This window comes from Topomyia yanbarensis, chromosome 2, assembly GCF_030247195.1.
Source record: "Topomyia yanbarensis strain Yona2022 chromosome 2, ASM3024719v1, whole genome shotgun sequence".
NCBI lineage: Eukaryota > Metazoa > Arthropoda > Insecta > Diptera > Culicidae > Topomyia > Topomyia yanbarensis.
Window position 1 is genome coordinate 425,240,555 of NC_080671.1, and position 17,225 is coordinate 425,257,779.

A 17,225-nucleotide genomic window follows, 5' to 3' on the forward strand; every position below is an offset into this window, starting at 1 on the left:
GTTTGCAGTGAGGTTCGTCAGCGAGGGATTAAAATGCTCTCCGTTTGGCGAACGAACAACCGACCGGTTGGAATGCAAAGGACGCGCTTCCAAAGGCGAATGGCGGATTACACTGATGTCTACCCCTTTACAAAGATATTTCAATTAACTGCTCGTTGGAATTATTTGCTGGATAATGCTTTTTATCCCCTTTCATCTGAATTATTTAGTAGGATGTGAGTCCGTGTTGCGAAACATCTGCGAAGAGAGTGGGTCTCTTTTCCAATTAAAGTTTACTCGAAATTGTAAGGAATGTACATTAGGGTGGGGCATTGTTATATGGAAAAATGTAATCATAGCCACATCAAACGAGCACAGCACTTTTTTGTTTCCTTTTGGGGTCCCAAACAACTGTGCAAAATTTGGGGTCGATTGGTGTTGACCCGGCGTAGCGCATTGCAAGTAAAATTTGTATGGAGATTAGTATGGGAAAACCTACATTTTTGCATTTTTAATTCTACAGACTACAATTCTTCCTGTAGTGTGCCAACAAATAGATAGAAGTATAGTCCAGGATATGCTGAACAACTTTGCCGAAGGATGTATGGTGTTAGAATGTCTCTAAGCCATGTTATAGCTGTTCAAAGTTCGATACATCGAATTAAATGCCAAAAATCATTTTTATTGCCAACACTGCCGGTGTACTAATGGTATTTCATATAGCATTCCAAAATAACATTATATAATTTAGTTTTACCACATTGATATGTTTGGATGAATTATTCAAAAGCCTTAGCTCAATTTCATGAGCGTAGGTAGTTGAGCAATGGGGCGTAGTGAGGGTGGGGGACTTTAATATGTAGAAATCCGAACTGAAATGTTGTCGAGTTGGAATGTTCAGATGAATTATTTCAAAACAATTACACAATGTCCTACGCATAATAGTAACGATGAAATAAAACATACTGTATCCCTTTGCCTTGACTTTTATCAATAGAAGTTACGTTACAGACTGAATCAATTGATGTCGAGTTGATATGTCAGAGGATTGCATTGATTATGTTTCAGTTTAATAGGCACTATGATTGATGGGATGCTCATTTCGATGCTGTTAGATCACCTGAAGCAAAAATTGTTGTAGGGATCTGGTGGATTTCATGTTGAAATCCAGAAATTAGCTTCACGCCTCGTGATCGAACAGCATAGAAATGAGCATGCTATCAAATCATAATGCGTATTAAACCGAAATATAATCCTCTGACATATCAAATCGACATCAGTTGATTCAGTTTGCAACGTAACTTCTATTGATAAAAGTCAAGGCAAAGGGATACAGTATGTTTTATTTCATCGTTACTATTATGCGTAGGACATTGTGTAATTGTTTTGAAATAATTCATCTGAACATTCCAACTCGACAACATTCCAGTTCGAATTTCTACATTTTAAAGCCTCCCCCATCCCCCCTCACTACGCCCTATTGCTCAACCACCTACGCTCATGAAATTGAGCTAAGACTTTTGAATAATTCATCCAAACTTATCAATGTGGTAAAACTAAAATATATAATGTTATTTTGGAATGCTATATGAAATACCATTAGTACACCCGCAGTGTTGGCAATAAAAATGATTTTTGGCATTTAATTCGATGTATCGAACTTTGAACAGCTATAACATGGCTTAGAGACATTCTAACACCATACATCCTTCGGCAAAGTTGTTCAGCATATCCTGGACTACACTTCTATCTATTTGTTTGCATACTAAAGGAAGAATTGTAGTCTGTAGAATTAAAAATGCAAAAATGTAGGTTTTCCCATACTAATCTCCATACAAAATTCAAACGCAATGCGCTACGCCGGGTCAACACCAATCGACCCCAAATTTTGCACAGTTGTTTGGGACCCCAAAAGGAACCAAAAAAGTGCTGTGCTGAGAAAACGATCATTTTGCCCCACTCTAATGTACATATGTGTACATACAAATTGTTTGGTATAACTGGAGTGAAGTTTTGTGATTTTGTATTCAGTTTGTTTATTTACCTTACATATGTTTGTCGATGTCAAATTTTTGTGTTAAAATTTAATCTGAAATATTTTTAATATGCTAAACTGCTACATTTCCACTATAGACATTAATGAACTAGAACTCTCTTCGGCGGATCTGGAAATGTTCGCAACTTCAAAGCCACGATTTATATTCGGTCTTCAAAAAACTAATTGGTTTTAATTAACAATGCGCAATATCGATGTAACCAAAATCGGATCAATTCGACTGATTGCGAGTAAAATTCCACCCATATCTACGTCGCGTCACTAGGGGCAAACTACACATCATTTCTATAGGAAAAATAAATAGGACATCTAAATATTCGCCGTAATGCGCTTACCTGATGTTCGCTGCCTCGTTGACGTACGCACCCCAACCGAACAGGGGCGGCGAGGTTAAGGCAAACGAGTAGCTCCATATGAAGAACACGGCAAACACGGCCCCCCGGCGGGATAGGTTCCGCGTCGAGAATGGCAAGCTGATCAGGCAGTAGCGTTCGTACGATAGCACCGTCAGTGTCGTGATGGATGTTATCCCTGTGCGGTGTTGTGGATGCGGCCGTTGGGAAATGGAGGAAGAAAAAATAAATATGATGTCAATTGGTAGCAATGCTGCCGTTGGTCTCTAATATGAAGACGAAAGCTAATCAACATGTTACACTAGTCGCAGAAATAATTCCATTGCAATCCTTGATTCCATATGGGTCGAAAATAACAAAATTTGATCACAATATCGTCACTTTAAATAGTCTTTAGATTGATTTTGCTAACCCGGTCGCCATCTGATCGGGAAATCGATATTACGGGGAACTGAATGAGCGTACTCAGTCGACCTGATAATGAGCTTCTGCAGGATTGGGATGATTCCTGTCACGTTCCATGGATAATAATGTCATTTTAATTAATACTAGATGGTTGGTTTGTTTTCGCTCTTCAGATACGATTTCTGAGAAATATCTAATATGCGATGGCCCCAGGGCATAACTTATTGATGAGCCATTCTACATACGTGTCTATTTATTTGAAAGATGTATTTAGGTATTGTATGGATTCAACTATTAAAATTAGGGTAACCATATCTGGCGAGTGAAAACCCAGGATAGTCGTAAGGTAACCCCGATTCAAACTCGACTGTACCTCCAGCTGGAACGTGCCTGGCAGAATTTTTCCTAGGCTTTCGATAGGAGGAAAAATTCGCATTCAATCTCTGCAGTTGGACTTTATTTCGTGAGAAGGAGGATCACCGAATACTTCCTCGGATTTAAACAATTGCGGTTCTTGCAACATCAACCAACAAAAACTGGAAGCTGATTTTGAAGAAATCTTCAATCTTCAACTCAGGAAATTAGAAGAATTATCTTGAGATTATCCACAATGGACAGTGGTGGAGTCTTCAGCACTAGATATACATCATTGAAGTACAGCAGAAACATCTCCGGTCCCAGGTGCCTTCCCTGGGGTATGCTTGACGTAGAAGTAAACGGTGGTGCCCAGCAATCTCTTTCTCTCGATTTGTCAGAGGATCGAAATAACTACAAAAATTATTGTTGTTTCCAAATTTCTGCAATAGGTAATTATTATTATTATCATTCTATCCTGGTTCACTTTATTAAAAACGGGGGATAGGTGGGATAAATAACATCAGCTTGACTGCGACGTACCATGGGGTCTGTTATGTGCGATATTGTAGGATGTCAGGCATAGAAGGTTAGTCGCTACCGTCGTACTGGGTATCTTTGCGCACTTTTTGTTAATCTTTCAATCAATCATTTTGACGAATTATAACTCCTTTAATAATCGATGAATTTGTATCATATTAGCACAAATTTATCGTCATCGTGTATATTTTATGTATGCCAAATATCACCAGAATTGGTTCACACATAGAAAAGATGTTCATATAGCGTTTAAAAATATTTTATGTGGACTAGCTGGGGGCTACTTGGCACACTTTTTGAATTCGGTATAAAATAAAAATTAACCAGTTTAATTTACTATTATTTAAATATCATTAATTCATACTGATATCAGAGGCGTTTTCAACAATAAAACATCACCCATTTCAAATCAAAAACATTTTCTAAAATAAAGGATACATTTTAATTTAACATTTGCAACGCTACTTGTCATGTTCTCAAGTTATGCACATTTTATGTCAAGAATTCTGAAATAAAGGCTCGAAACCAGTTTTTTCACGGCCAAGATCACATTATTTCGCCACGGTTCAAAGTCTTGAAAGAAATTATACAATATAATACAGAGTATCTCCTAAAACCATCAATTTTGGTATTTAATCCTTTTGGAAATAATTACGAAGATCAAACTCAAAACATTATTTAGAAACTTGGTATCTTCGGTAAAGCTGTTGATAATGATATTAAAAACAACTTTTTTAAAGACAAAAAATCTTCAGATGCTCTTAAAAACCGATCCTGGCGTACTAGAAATAAACAGAAAACGCCATTTTTCAAAAAAAAATTTCTTTCCGAATATCAGTTTGAGCTCTCAGTACACTTAAGATTTTTTGTTTTGTTGGGCAGTCTCATTTTACGAGCCTCCAATCACTTTTATCGACCCTCGAAGTGTTTTACATTTCTTATAAAAGAAATGTATAGAATTCGCTCAAACTTTCAAGATTTTTTCCGAGGCCCGAAGGGCCGAGTCTTATATACCAATCGACTCAGCTCGACGATCTGGGACAATGTCTGTGTGTGTGTGTGTGTGTGTGTGTCTGTGTGTGTGTGTGTATGTAACGGACAAATTCTCATTCGTGTTTCTCAGCAATGGCTGAACCGATCTTATCCAAACCAATTTTAAATGAAAGAACTAAAAAACAGTATGAACGCTATTAATTTGTTTTTGATTCTGATGTTTAGTTTCCAAGATATGAATGTTTGAATGCGTAAAAATGGCTTTTTTTACAGTTTTTTTAAATTATCTGCCGAAATTGACATTATAGATTAACAATTTATATGTTTTTAGACAACTTTAACAAATACCTTTCGAACAAGCTATAGATTGTTGAAATCGGACTATTATCAAAAGAGATATTTAACATTAAATGCGGACGAAAGATTTTTATCATTTCCCATTGCCAGAAATATGACCAAAAACATGTAATCTATTATTAACGCCAAAACGGCTTATTTTAGGTCAATAGTATCTTCGGAGAATTTAATGGCGGCAATATGCCCTTTCTTTTGGTATTGTGCTTTTGCTGATTAATCTCCCTATGAGTGAGATATTTTCACAAATTTTCTTGGAAGTGATTATATCGAAATGATGTCTTCAGCAAATTTGTAGCTCTTACTTTTGCGAATAACTTTACTAAAGAATTTAAATATCTATTTTGAATACTTTAAAAGTTATGGCTTGTTGTTTGTTGATTACTCTTTCTCGCCTATTTATTGTTCAATATAGTAATAATCCATTGAAATAAGCTAAACATTATTTCGATAAAAAGAAATTTGTATTTCATTTTACTATCTACAACCGCTAGAAATAATCACCGAACACTTCTAAGTTATCTGGAAGGAACTTGATAACTTATCAGTGCAAAAATGTTCATTTGTGCGAACCTTCTGACTGCAATTTTTCTAACTTATAACCATCGGATCGATCTGAAACATATCGGAAAATGGAAAGCGAAATAAATAACTCCAAGCAACGGCGTAGCCAAGAGAAGGTTTTGGGGTTTAACACCATACAACCCCCCCCACCAAACCAAAAAAATAAATTGGATTGAAGTTGAAAATTTATTGATGCAGACTGATTTAATTCAATATTACAATAACAATTATCTGATCCGTAGATTGATAACCTGTTGTTGTAAACATCATGAGGACTTTTGATAAATTGTCGGAATGGGGTCCTTCCTGATATGTAACTGATCTATTGGTCTTGATTTCACAGTTGTCTAATAGCATCAATATCAAATTCCTGCCTGAAAACATTCCAATAGAAAATTCCAGAGTTCTGTAATCAATAATAATCCTCAGATTTCTTTTCAAATTGAGCTCGCTTTTGTAGAGATGTACTGTAATAAGGGTCTTTATTTAATAGGAAGTGAAGTTGAAATTGATTTAATGTCTATGAAACATAGAACTGCTCACCAAAAAAATGCATAACTTTCAAAATTTGCTAAAAATGTTTTTGCCTTTCTCATTCACTCTAAAATTCGTCAATCTAATCGCGACTGGGAGGGCCGAGTGTCATATGCCAAGCGACTCAGTTCGTCGAGTTCGGAAAATGTCTGTGTGTGTATGTATGTGTGTGTATGTGGAAAAAATGTGAACATACCGGCCCGGAGCGAGTATGCAGTGAGGGGTTGCTACTTTAAAATTAAAACTAGTTTAAAATTTCTTAACAAGTTGAAAGTTTTATGCAGGACCCGGATCTTTCTAAATGATCCGCCGCTGGTTTCAAGCGATGTTTCAGTATCACATAGTATCTCAAGATCGTGGCTGTCGATCCATTGTTCGTATGTGAAAATTGTACTGAACATGTAATATTCATTTCCACCATTGTATTGAACATAACCAGCCATGGAATCGTAGTCTGGACAAATGAGAAAAGCACAATTGCACCATTAGGTGGATTAAAACGGGTTTTTATTTTGGAAATGCGTCAAGTTGAGACGAAAACGTAATATGATTAATAACGAGGATAACACTTTCCGAATGTAGAGAGAAATTTATGAAAAATGACGATTTACATTCGACTCTAGCAGGTCCTGATTGATTTTGATGAGAATTTTATTTTTGTTGTATGACCAATTATATGTATAGGCTAAATGTTTTTTTTTGACTCAGTACAATATACATAACCCCTTTAGGAAAATTCAGTTTTCCCACCACAATGCATTGATTGAGGAATTTAGATGTTTTATTAACAGAGCATTAGCAATAATTCGTTTGTATGTCTATATAAGGGGTCATTTTTTCGCTTTCCCATTGATTTGGTTTGAGATTTCTAGCACTGATGTTGTCCTATGCTGATTTGAGCGATTCTCTGAGTCCTGCCACTATCCCATGTAGTATGTGTTATCAAAAACATCGCGAAGCATCAAGTTCTAAATGTTCTCAAACGATATAATATCCGAAGAGAGTGATAAGAGTTATAAGAAATGTCTCATCACACTGTTAGGTGGATTAAAAGCGTTTTTTTTATTGTGGTAAACAGTGTTAAGAAAAATAGCAAAAGACATATGCAACATGATTAAAATACATGGCTCTACAAATGTCAAAAGTATAATAAAACTATGCTATATTTTCGCATAGGCCTGCTAAGCCAAGACAAGTTTCGGCTTCACTTGTGTCTCATCGGCATAAACAGAACTTCTGCTCTAACGGGACATCACGTTTGATCAGTCGTTTGATTGAAACACATAGTGTGTTTTAGTTTTAAGGGATTTGCGTCAAGCCGGCGCTAATCTATTCCGACAATACGTTAGTGTCGGTTTCTGATGAGGCGAAGCCGAAACGCAACATAGTATGATAATAAAACTAATAAACGCACGTCTGTTAGTAAATATTGAAAAACTAAAGTGTGCAAAGTAGCCCCACATATCCAAAGTAGCCCCGCACGCCGGTAAGATATGAAGTTTTTGTTTATATTTTCGAAATTGTACGAACAACTTGTTTTGCCCACTCTGGTTGGTCGAAACAGCAAACACTCCGCGAGCGTGTTGTATGGTTTTACGAAACGCATGATCATCGTGGAAAAAAGTTTACGGTAGACCACTTTCGAGTAGAAAACGTGCCCGTGAGTTAAAAATCGTTGATAATCATGTTTTTGTCTTTCTCATATAGAAAGGTTACGCAATCAGTCGGAATGTCGACTGTTTAACCGAGGCCCGCAGGGCCGAATCTTATACCATTCGACTCAGTTCGTCGAGATCGGAAAAAGTCTGTATGTGCGTGTATATGTAAGTATGTGTCAAGCAATCTCACCGATTTTTCTCAGAGATGGCTGGACCGATTTCCACTAACTTAGTCTCAAATGAAAGGCACAACCTTCCCATAGGTCGCCATTGATTTTTATTGATTCTGGTTCCGGAGTTACGGGTTGAAGAGTTTGATCACACAGCAGATTCCCATATGAACTGGTACCACCATGATGTCCAAATATTGCGTCATATTAAAATGTGCGCAACATTACTTGGATTTGCGTGTCTAGCTCATTAATGACCCATCGAAGTCACCTTGACCACATGGGCCACCTATGACGGTTCTTGATGTCCCCCGGGGAACTTGCTCCTTTAGTTAATGCCATACCTATTTCTCAGCGAATAATTCACCGATATTTACAAACTTGGTCTCAAAAGTCCAACGTTCCCATCAGCTGCTATTGAATTTCTAATTGATCCGACTTCCGGTTCCGGAAGTACAGGGTGATGAATAATAACACACAGCAAATCCCAATTTCAACGTATACTGCGATGAATGGAAAAAGGTGAACATTTTTCGAAAATGCGACCACAACTGCTTAGATTTGTAGTTCTAGGTCACTAATAGTCATTCAAAGTCTCTTTGGTCACATTGGCCGCCATCGACGGTTCCGGAAGCCATGGTGGAAATATCCAAATTCAGTTGGTTATCGATTTCTCAATGATGACTGGACCAATTTACCCAAACTTAGTCTCAAATAAACGGCGTTGCGTCCCCAAAAACTGCTATTAAAGGCCATTTCGATCCAACTTCCGGTTGCGAAGTTACGGGTTATGGAGTGTGGTCAAAGAGAAAACTCCTATTCAAACCGATACCGAATTCAAAAAGGATTTTGAGCATTGAAAATGCTTTTCTCTACTATATGGGTCTGAGGCTAGGTGTAAAACTAAAATCTGATTTCGAGCTGCGTCACGAAAATGTGGCATAATTTTAAACGACTGTAGCGCTATTAATTGTTGATGGATTTGCGTCATTTAAATACTAATAGATTCAGAGAAGTCCAAAATTGGTTGCAACTATAAATTGGTATTTCAACTGTACATAATTGAAAAATCCGCATTATTGTAAAAATATCGGAAAAATGTAAGAAAACAGACAAAGTTTTCGCTTAAGTTTTGTTAATTATTGATGGATTTTCATGATTCGAACATAAATCGATTCTGAAAATTGCCAGTAAAAAATTGTTATCAAATTTATCTGTGTATTTTATTAGCACACTATTGAAAAATACGTAAATATACAATAAATATGGATAACATATTCAAATTTCACAAATTTGCGCAAGATTTTCCCTAACACGGACCTCATCTCAACATTCATAAGCGTCCTACATATTTCATCGCTTGATTTAAAATGAATGTTTTTGACCGAATTCTTTCATTGCCATGCCTGCTCTGCTGGCAGAACCAGATGGAATGTCGCTATTGTTGCTTGTAGGATAGCTGTTAGATCTTTCATTTGATCACGAGCTACAGAAGAGGTCAAGAGGAACGTTTGTCTGTGTACGCTGGAAGGATTTTGTTCGCAGCGTCAAACGACGATGGCGGAAGCAAGATGGCAAATTGCCGGTTTATGCTGTGCGTGTCAGCCGTGCAAGCAAGGCTCAAATCGTTCCATAGGATCTCGTCACATATCGCCAAACATAGTTATTAGCAAACCGTCCGTATTAGGACGAATATATAACGGAAAAAGAATTCAATTAGTAAATTCCTTTTATTAACCTGTATTAAGTTTGTGCTTGGTAATTCTGTACCTGTACCAGTGAATCATAATATATGCAAATAACATAATCTACCAACCCGATGGTTTTTGCAACACCTTTAAGGAATTCAGTCAATGTGGCAACCCTGCCACTAAGTGAAAGCCATACCAAAAAGAATGATGAAAATATTTTTATTTGTCGCACAAAAGGATGGTCTTCTATCTGCACCAAAAAGTTAATAAAAGAGATCGCCTTGTGTTACATAGTGCTCATTTGACATGAGCTACGAAAGAAAAAAATTCGTCGCCGGCAAGGTTCGAATTGTTTCAAAGGATTCTCGTCCCGTATCCCAAAACATAGTTATTAGCAAACTGTCCTTATTAGGACAAATTGCGGCATTGCGAAAATTTTTGTTTTTTGAATTTTCAAAGGTGACCAATGTCAAAGTAAGCTCAGCAGCCGAATTTCGCATCATTTGGACAATCCTAGACTCCCGCCCACTACGCATGAAGTTTTTGAAATATGGTGCTATGGAAAAATATGGTGGAAAAAGATATTAAAAGCTATAACTTTTGAAGTAGCAATCAGAAAATAAAAAAATATACCTCTTTTTAAAGAAAATAATCTTAGTATTTGAATGGACGTTTTAATCTCCATGTTTTTACTCATGTTACTCATCAGCACTTACATATACTTACCAAGTTTAATAAGAATGTAATAGACATTTCCACAATGTTATATTGAACGTACCCAGCTATTAAATCATAGCTATGATAAATGAGAAAGACACAATTGCGCCACTAGGTGGATTAAAACAGGTTTTTTTTTATTCAATTCGTTTATTTGATAAGGCACGTTTGCGTTAGCTTAAAGGTACCATTTTTTCTTTGTTTTTGGTTTTAAATTTCTTAAAACTAGGGGATTACACATGTAAATATAATATTGTTCTAATGGAACTAAAAAAAATTACAGCTATCTTATACATATACAAGAAGGGATAATATAATATTCGCAAGATTAGGGGGAGGTCATTTTGTGTATTGTTTGTATAGTAATGCGCTGTAGGATGTTTGAAGGGAGATTGTTGGAGTAATTAATTATTAACTAAGTACAAATATTTTACAAGTATTTTAAAACTAGAAATAATTAGAGGAGGTGGTTCAATTTTATTAAGATTAGGGGGATTAATTAGGGCTATTTTTAAGTAGTGGTACTGTTGTATATTTCTTGACGAGATTATATATTGATCAACTAAAACTAGAAGATAGCGAGTTTGGGAAGATATTCAAGGGGGAGAAGGAGGGGGGATGAATTCTACATCTGTGTATCAGAGACAGGGGAGAAAGGATAGACAAACCTGACAGGCGAGGGGGAGCGGGAAGATATGAACTTTCAGTTTCCGACATCGGGAATCAGGCCCGTGCGCAGAAAATTCTCAAGGGGGGGGGGGTGTTGATTTTTTTACGTTTATTTTAAAAGAAACGTACAGAAACCCTCAAATTTTGAATATTTTTTCAGAGGCCTGGATCTAGTCTTGTGAACCAGACAACTCTGCTCTACAAATTGGGTAAATGTTTGTTATCGAGAAGGAGTCATCAAAACACACCATGCATAGTGGTCGGAAACCCCAAAAACGTGAACTTAATTCACTAGAGGCCAAACCATCGAATATGTTTACACGGTGTCTTTGGACAAATGGGTCGTAAGAATATTCCCCACAACCTGGTAAAAATAAAAATAAAATTAGGCATGGCTTACCACGATCAAAAAAAAAAAAATAACTTTTTATACTGACGAGGTAGAAAGTTGGTATCTTCGACAAAGTTTTAGAAATGCTCGAAATAAAGAATTTTGTTGAACTAGTTGAACTTGTAGGATTTAATGTTATCGATTTGTAAAGCGTTTTTAATGACAACACTCTCAAATTTAGTTTTTTTAATATAACTTTTTCCACTGTGACTTTTCGTGCAAACCGTGCTCCAGACAAATGTGGAGGCATTAAAACCACATAATATTATTGAAGACTGTAAGGAAAAATACTCAAGTAAAAAAAACATTACAAAATGAGCTTAAAACCTTCTTACCTTTATTTTGCGTAGTCCGGACATTGAAAATAGTGCCTGCTTGTCCATCTTGGGTTGCACCTTTCTCTCTTATACGCAGTTGAACTTGGTGTAAAAAAAAATTAAAATTCTTCAATAACTCTAAAACGAATGAGTATTTTTAAAAGAGGTGTGCGCCGCGCCGCCGATTTCAGGTGAATTTTTTATATGCAGCGTTGAACAATATTTTTACATGCAGTCTTCAACAACCATTTAATTTTTACATGCAGTCTTCAACAATATTATTGTGGTTTTAATACTTCAACATTTGTCTGGAACATCGTTTGTACGAAAATCACAGCGAAAAAAGCTACATTAAAAAGGCAAACCCCCGCCTTAGAAAACGCTTTATAAATCGATAACATTAAGTCCTACAAGCTCAAGTTGTTCAACAAATTTCTTCATTATGAGCATTCCTAAAACTTTGTCGAAGACACCAACTTTCTACCTCGTCAGTATAAAAAGTTAATTTTTCTAGTTCAATCATAGTAAGCCATGCTTCAATTTAATTTTTATCAGATTGTGGGGAATATTCATACGAACAATTCCTCCGAAGATACCCTATGAATATATTCAATGGTTTGGCCTCTAGTGACGTTTTTGGCATTTTCGACTACTGTGCGTTGCCTGCTGGCTCGTGGTGGATTCGGATTGGTTTGTAGTAGTTGTTAAGCCATCCGACTAAACTTAAACCTCTTGTATCTCGTAATCCTCATCCATCCGGGGCAACCGTTAACTAATGCTTTAGTAAGGATTGTGTTCTTGCTTATTTTGTTTTGTGTGAATCGTCATGTTTTTATCCATAGCTACTTTTCCTTACTCGCTGTCAAACTTTCGCGATATATCTCACCAGCTCAGGTCTGCTGCAAATATCGTACCCTGTTGAGACATGAACCGATCCGGGGGTGTCGACCATAAGAATTTACATCCGTTTACAACCACCTTTGCCGGGTTTCTTATCCTTTTTGTTGCTAGTCGTTCCTATTTATCTGCTAGCTGGTGCTGAGAACTTCTTGGCGGCAGTATTTCACCCTATACCGATGCCCATTTTCGCGATCCCTTTCGCTGCCACTCTAACGGAATAATCATCGGCGGTAAAATTTCTCTAGACAACGTTATCCCGATTTTCTCCAACTTCGTGTTTTTCCTCCATACCTGCCGTTGCTAGCCCGCTGACCGACATCTGCTGTCTACTTACTACTTTTGCCAATATCGAAGCTTGTCGAAACGTTTACCGATCCTTAAGAGAAGCCGTCCAACTTGACATACATCCCTTTCCAGCCACCCTCGCAAAGTTTCGTCCTTGGTTAGCAAATTGGTCTTTCATATATGTCACCATCTAAAGCATCCGCTTCTTCATTACCTGGAATGGAGCAATGCGAGGGAATCCAAACTAAGGTAATCTTGTACGATCTTACAGACAAAGCGCGCAGGCGCTCCCAGATTTTCCCCCATGTGCTTTCTAGGTGTCATTGAACGGAGAGCTTCGATTGAACTGAGGTTATCCGAGACAATAAAGTAATGATCGGTGGGCAAAGTATCAATGATCCCAAGGGTATACTGAATAATAGCAAGTTCTGCGACTTAAACCGAAGCAAGATCATTGAGTTTGAATGAGGCGGTGAGATTTTGATTGAATATACCGAAGCCAGTGGAGCCGCCGAGGCTTGACCCAACGGTGTAAAACATCTTCTCGAAATGTACTGTGAAAGATGCTTGGGATCACTTGCGGACGTACGTGATCCGGGATTCCACGAATCTCGTCTTTCATGGATGTGTTGAAGAATACTGTTGAATCAGAATCGAGCGTAAGCAATACGCAAACAACGATATTGGATTCGCTCTAGTTTGACGAAATGTATGTTCGCAGCGGAGCGGAAACAGAAACTCCCGCGCTCCATCACCGACAATATTGTTGTTTGGTACAGCCTGATCAGGTTTCCTGGGTGGGTACCCTACAATGTTCCTGTTATTGTACGGAGAAAGTTGATCCTTTGTTGGCATTTCTGTTTCAGATATCTAATGTGACATCCCAAGGCTCCTTTAGAGTGGAACAAGACCCCGAGATATATGAAAGTTGAAACCTGAGCAATAGTTTGACCCATTAATTGAAGCTGTAGTTGTGCTGGTTCACCCTTCCTTGAAAATACTACTAGCTCAGTTTTCTCTGTGGAGAACTCGATAGCCAGCTGAAGGGCCCAAGCAGACAAATTGTCGAAGGTATCTTGCCATGGTCCTTGCAGATCAACGGCTTTGAGGCCTGTAATAGAGACCACATCGTCATCTGCAAGTTGCCTTAACGTGCAGGAATTGTCAAGACATTAATTAATATCGTTGACATAGAAATTGTATAACAGGGGGCTGAGCCCTTGGGAAGACCCATGTAACTAAATCGTGATGTCGATAAGTCACCATGCGAAAAATGCATTACTTTTCCGACAACAAGTTTAGTAAAAAGTTGTTTAAAGTCGCTGAAAGACCAAACAACTTTCGAATACAGGACGGCTTTGCAATCGGTCGATACGAATTGCGATCGGAGGCAGATTTTCCTGGTTTTTGGATGGAGATGACCTTCATGTGTCTCCAATCGTGTGGGATAATGTTACTCTCAAGAAACTTGTTAAATAAGTTCAACAAGCGTCTTTTGACAGAGTCTGGCAGATGCTTCAACAAGTTGAATTTGATTGTGTCAGGTCCTGGAGCTTTATTGTTACATGATAAGAAAGCGAGTGAGAATTCCACCATCGAAAACGGTTCGTTCGCGTTATCGTGAGAGGACGCGGTAAATCTTCTGTGCCGGGGCGGAATCCAGACAAACCTTCTTGGCGAAATCGAATATCCAACGGTTGGAATATTCCACACTCTCGTTAGTAGTGTTTCGGTTTCGCATACGCCGGGCCGTGCCCCAAGGAGTGCTCATCGCTGTTTCTCGCGTTAATCCATGAACGAATCGGTGCCAGTAACCACGTTTCTTGGCTTTCATCAAACTCTTCTTTCGCGTTTCTAACATCGCGTATTGTCGATAGCTAGTGGGTAGCCCATCGTCCCGGAAGGTCTTATACGCGGCGGCCTTCTTTGTTTTGGGCCGAAAGAAGACCACAAAGGGACCGGTCGAGAGTTCTGGATATGGCTTGCGTCGGGGGGAGAGCCTTGGGAGTCGATTCGACCTTCATTTGGCCATCCGGGGAGGGAGCCATCGACACCGTCAACGCACGGGGTCAGCACATGCGCAGATGGGAATAAGCCGTAAAGGTGTCAAAAAGGTAGATTTCACTTATCTGTTGTATATTCGTTCCCCACGTTTATATAGCTGGATATTGTCCAATCCTCACTGTGCGAACAAAAGGCTGCCCAAATAACCACATGCATTATATTGAAGCATTATTTTAACATCGATAATGTTCATTTGCTCTAAAACTACTTTCTTAAAGCAGTGCTACCATAATACAACATCCCAAATGTTTCAAGACATTGCCTCTTATGAGCAATGTAACAGGCATTATACACACCTTTAGAGCAACGGTTGGGTGTTTGATCACATTGCATTTACAAATGCTTTGAGGCTCTACTGCGCTACACTTGAAAAGCATGTAATGCTTGAACTAAAAGTTATGAAACATTAAAATAATTTGACGTTTATGAAGAAAGTGTTCTAATCAAAAAGTTGATATTTTGAAACAACATGGAGAGTAGTGTGGCAAACGGACAATTTTTTTCGAATGCATTCCTATAATTTCCAACTCAGATGAAGCATATCATAGAGAAATCACTAAATGCTCATTATTTCATCTGCACAATTTGTTGTAAAATATGATTGTGTATCAGATGCATCGATATTATATTAAACTTTAGCAGACACTGTACTCTCGTTAATAGATGTCAATACTAACCATATTCCGGAATCTCTGCTAAAAACTGATCTCTGCTTCGTTTGTTGATGTTTATATTTCGCGATCCGAGAGCCACACGATAAATACTAATCTACTAAAAAAATGACAAATGTTTGCACCTCTCCTTCTATACCGACGTGTCATTGCATTAACAAAGGCTATATAATGTAAAACGTTATTCATATATTGCAAATATCATTCCGTCGGCAACTATTCTCCACAGATAAGAGTGCTAACGGCCTACCTCGTATGAAGCTGATGTCAGATGATCATGGTTCGGATCCCATAAAAATAATTTAAAAAATCTGAAGGAATTGAAATTTTGTGATGTTAATGTTGTATCTGACGAATAAGAAGAAGTGGAAAATGGAAAACGTTCATTTTTCCATTTTAACCATTTTCATTTTGACATTATATCAGCTTTATGTTGTGTTATATAACATCAATCTGTCAAAACGAAACAAACTTTATTGCAGCATCTGGTAATGCTTTTAGCAGACTAAAGCTTTATAAGAGCGTTACTAATGTAAAATAATTGCTTTCTTTGACAGCTCTTACATCAGTCGCTTAATCGCCCTTTTCCACTTTATAAAAGCATTGGTGTTGCATTTACAGCAATAAAGCATTTTATCGCATTCTACGAACGACTCATTTAAGACTGTTAATTTTACATCATTTGAAGCGTCGTGGTTACTTGGGTGAGTAATGCGGCCTAACGGTTAACACACACACAAACACATAAAAAAGCTGAAAACCTCAAAGAGGCAGAGAATGCGCAAGATAACCTTGAACGCGGATTAGTACTATTCTTTGTCGCTATACACTTCACGGACTGGAACAAAACACTTGTGTCTCGATCGAGCGCTCGAAAACGAATTATTATTATTACAACCTTTCTCCATCAACAACAATAGGTTTTTCAAAAGGCCCGTAAAAATTTCCTGTAACTTTCCCTTTGACCTCAAGGGGATATTGTAAACCATTTGAAAGCTGTACGAAAACAATTAAAATATTATTCAATCATAGGGCTGATGATTAAACTATATAGTTGAATCCAGTGATGCCACAAGTACAGATTTATCTAGACAGGTGCAGATTTTTGAAGTGTTTTTGGTACAGATTCTGTGCGGTGCGGATTACAGATTTTTGTAAAAAAGTACAGATTGGTACATTTTTTTTACATGACAGCAGGGTAAAATAATTTAACACTGCGACGCATCCCACTGAACCGCAGATAAACGTAGAGTTAGGCCGCTGACGGAGTGATAGAGGGAATTTGAAGTGGAGCTTGTACCAGAGCTGCCAGATGATTTTGTTGAAAATCTGTATCCTCGTTTTACAAAATCAGCATTTGTCTGTATTCATTGAAGAAAAATAATTTTGATAATCGATGCGCATTTAAAATTTTTAAGTATTGTCCACTATAAATTCAAAATAATCTGAACGTTTCTCTGCTCAGGAGTTTTTTTTTATTTTTTGAATATAATAAGTGTTATGGTTAATTTGACAATGAATTGTTGAAGAAATTGCTATTCTATGAGAAAAAGGCTGCAG

General features: G+C 37.6%; 1 protein-coding gene across 1 annotated transcript in view; it reads right to left on the minus strand.

Annotated features, from left to right (window-relative positions):
- The window catches only part of LOC131685302 (vertebrate ancient opsin-like), a 77,516-nt gene that overhangs the window by 23,563 nt on the left and 36,728 nt on the right, over positions 1-17,225 (minus strand). The window contains exon 5 of the mRNA XM_058968934.1: positions 2,371-2,566. Within this exon, the coding sequence (XP_058824917.1) occupies positions 2,371-2,566 (196 nt within the window). The remainder of the gene's footprint in view (positions 1-2,370; positions 2,567-17,225) is intronic.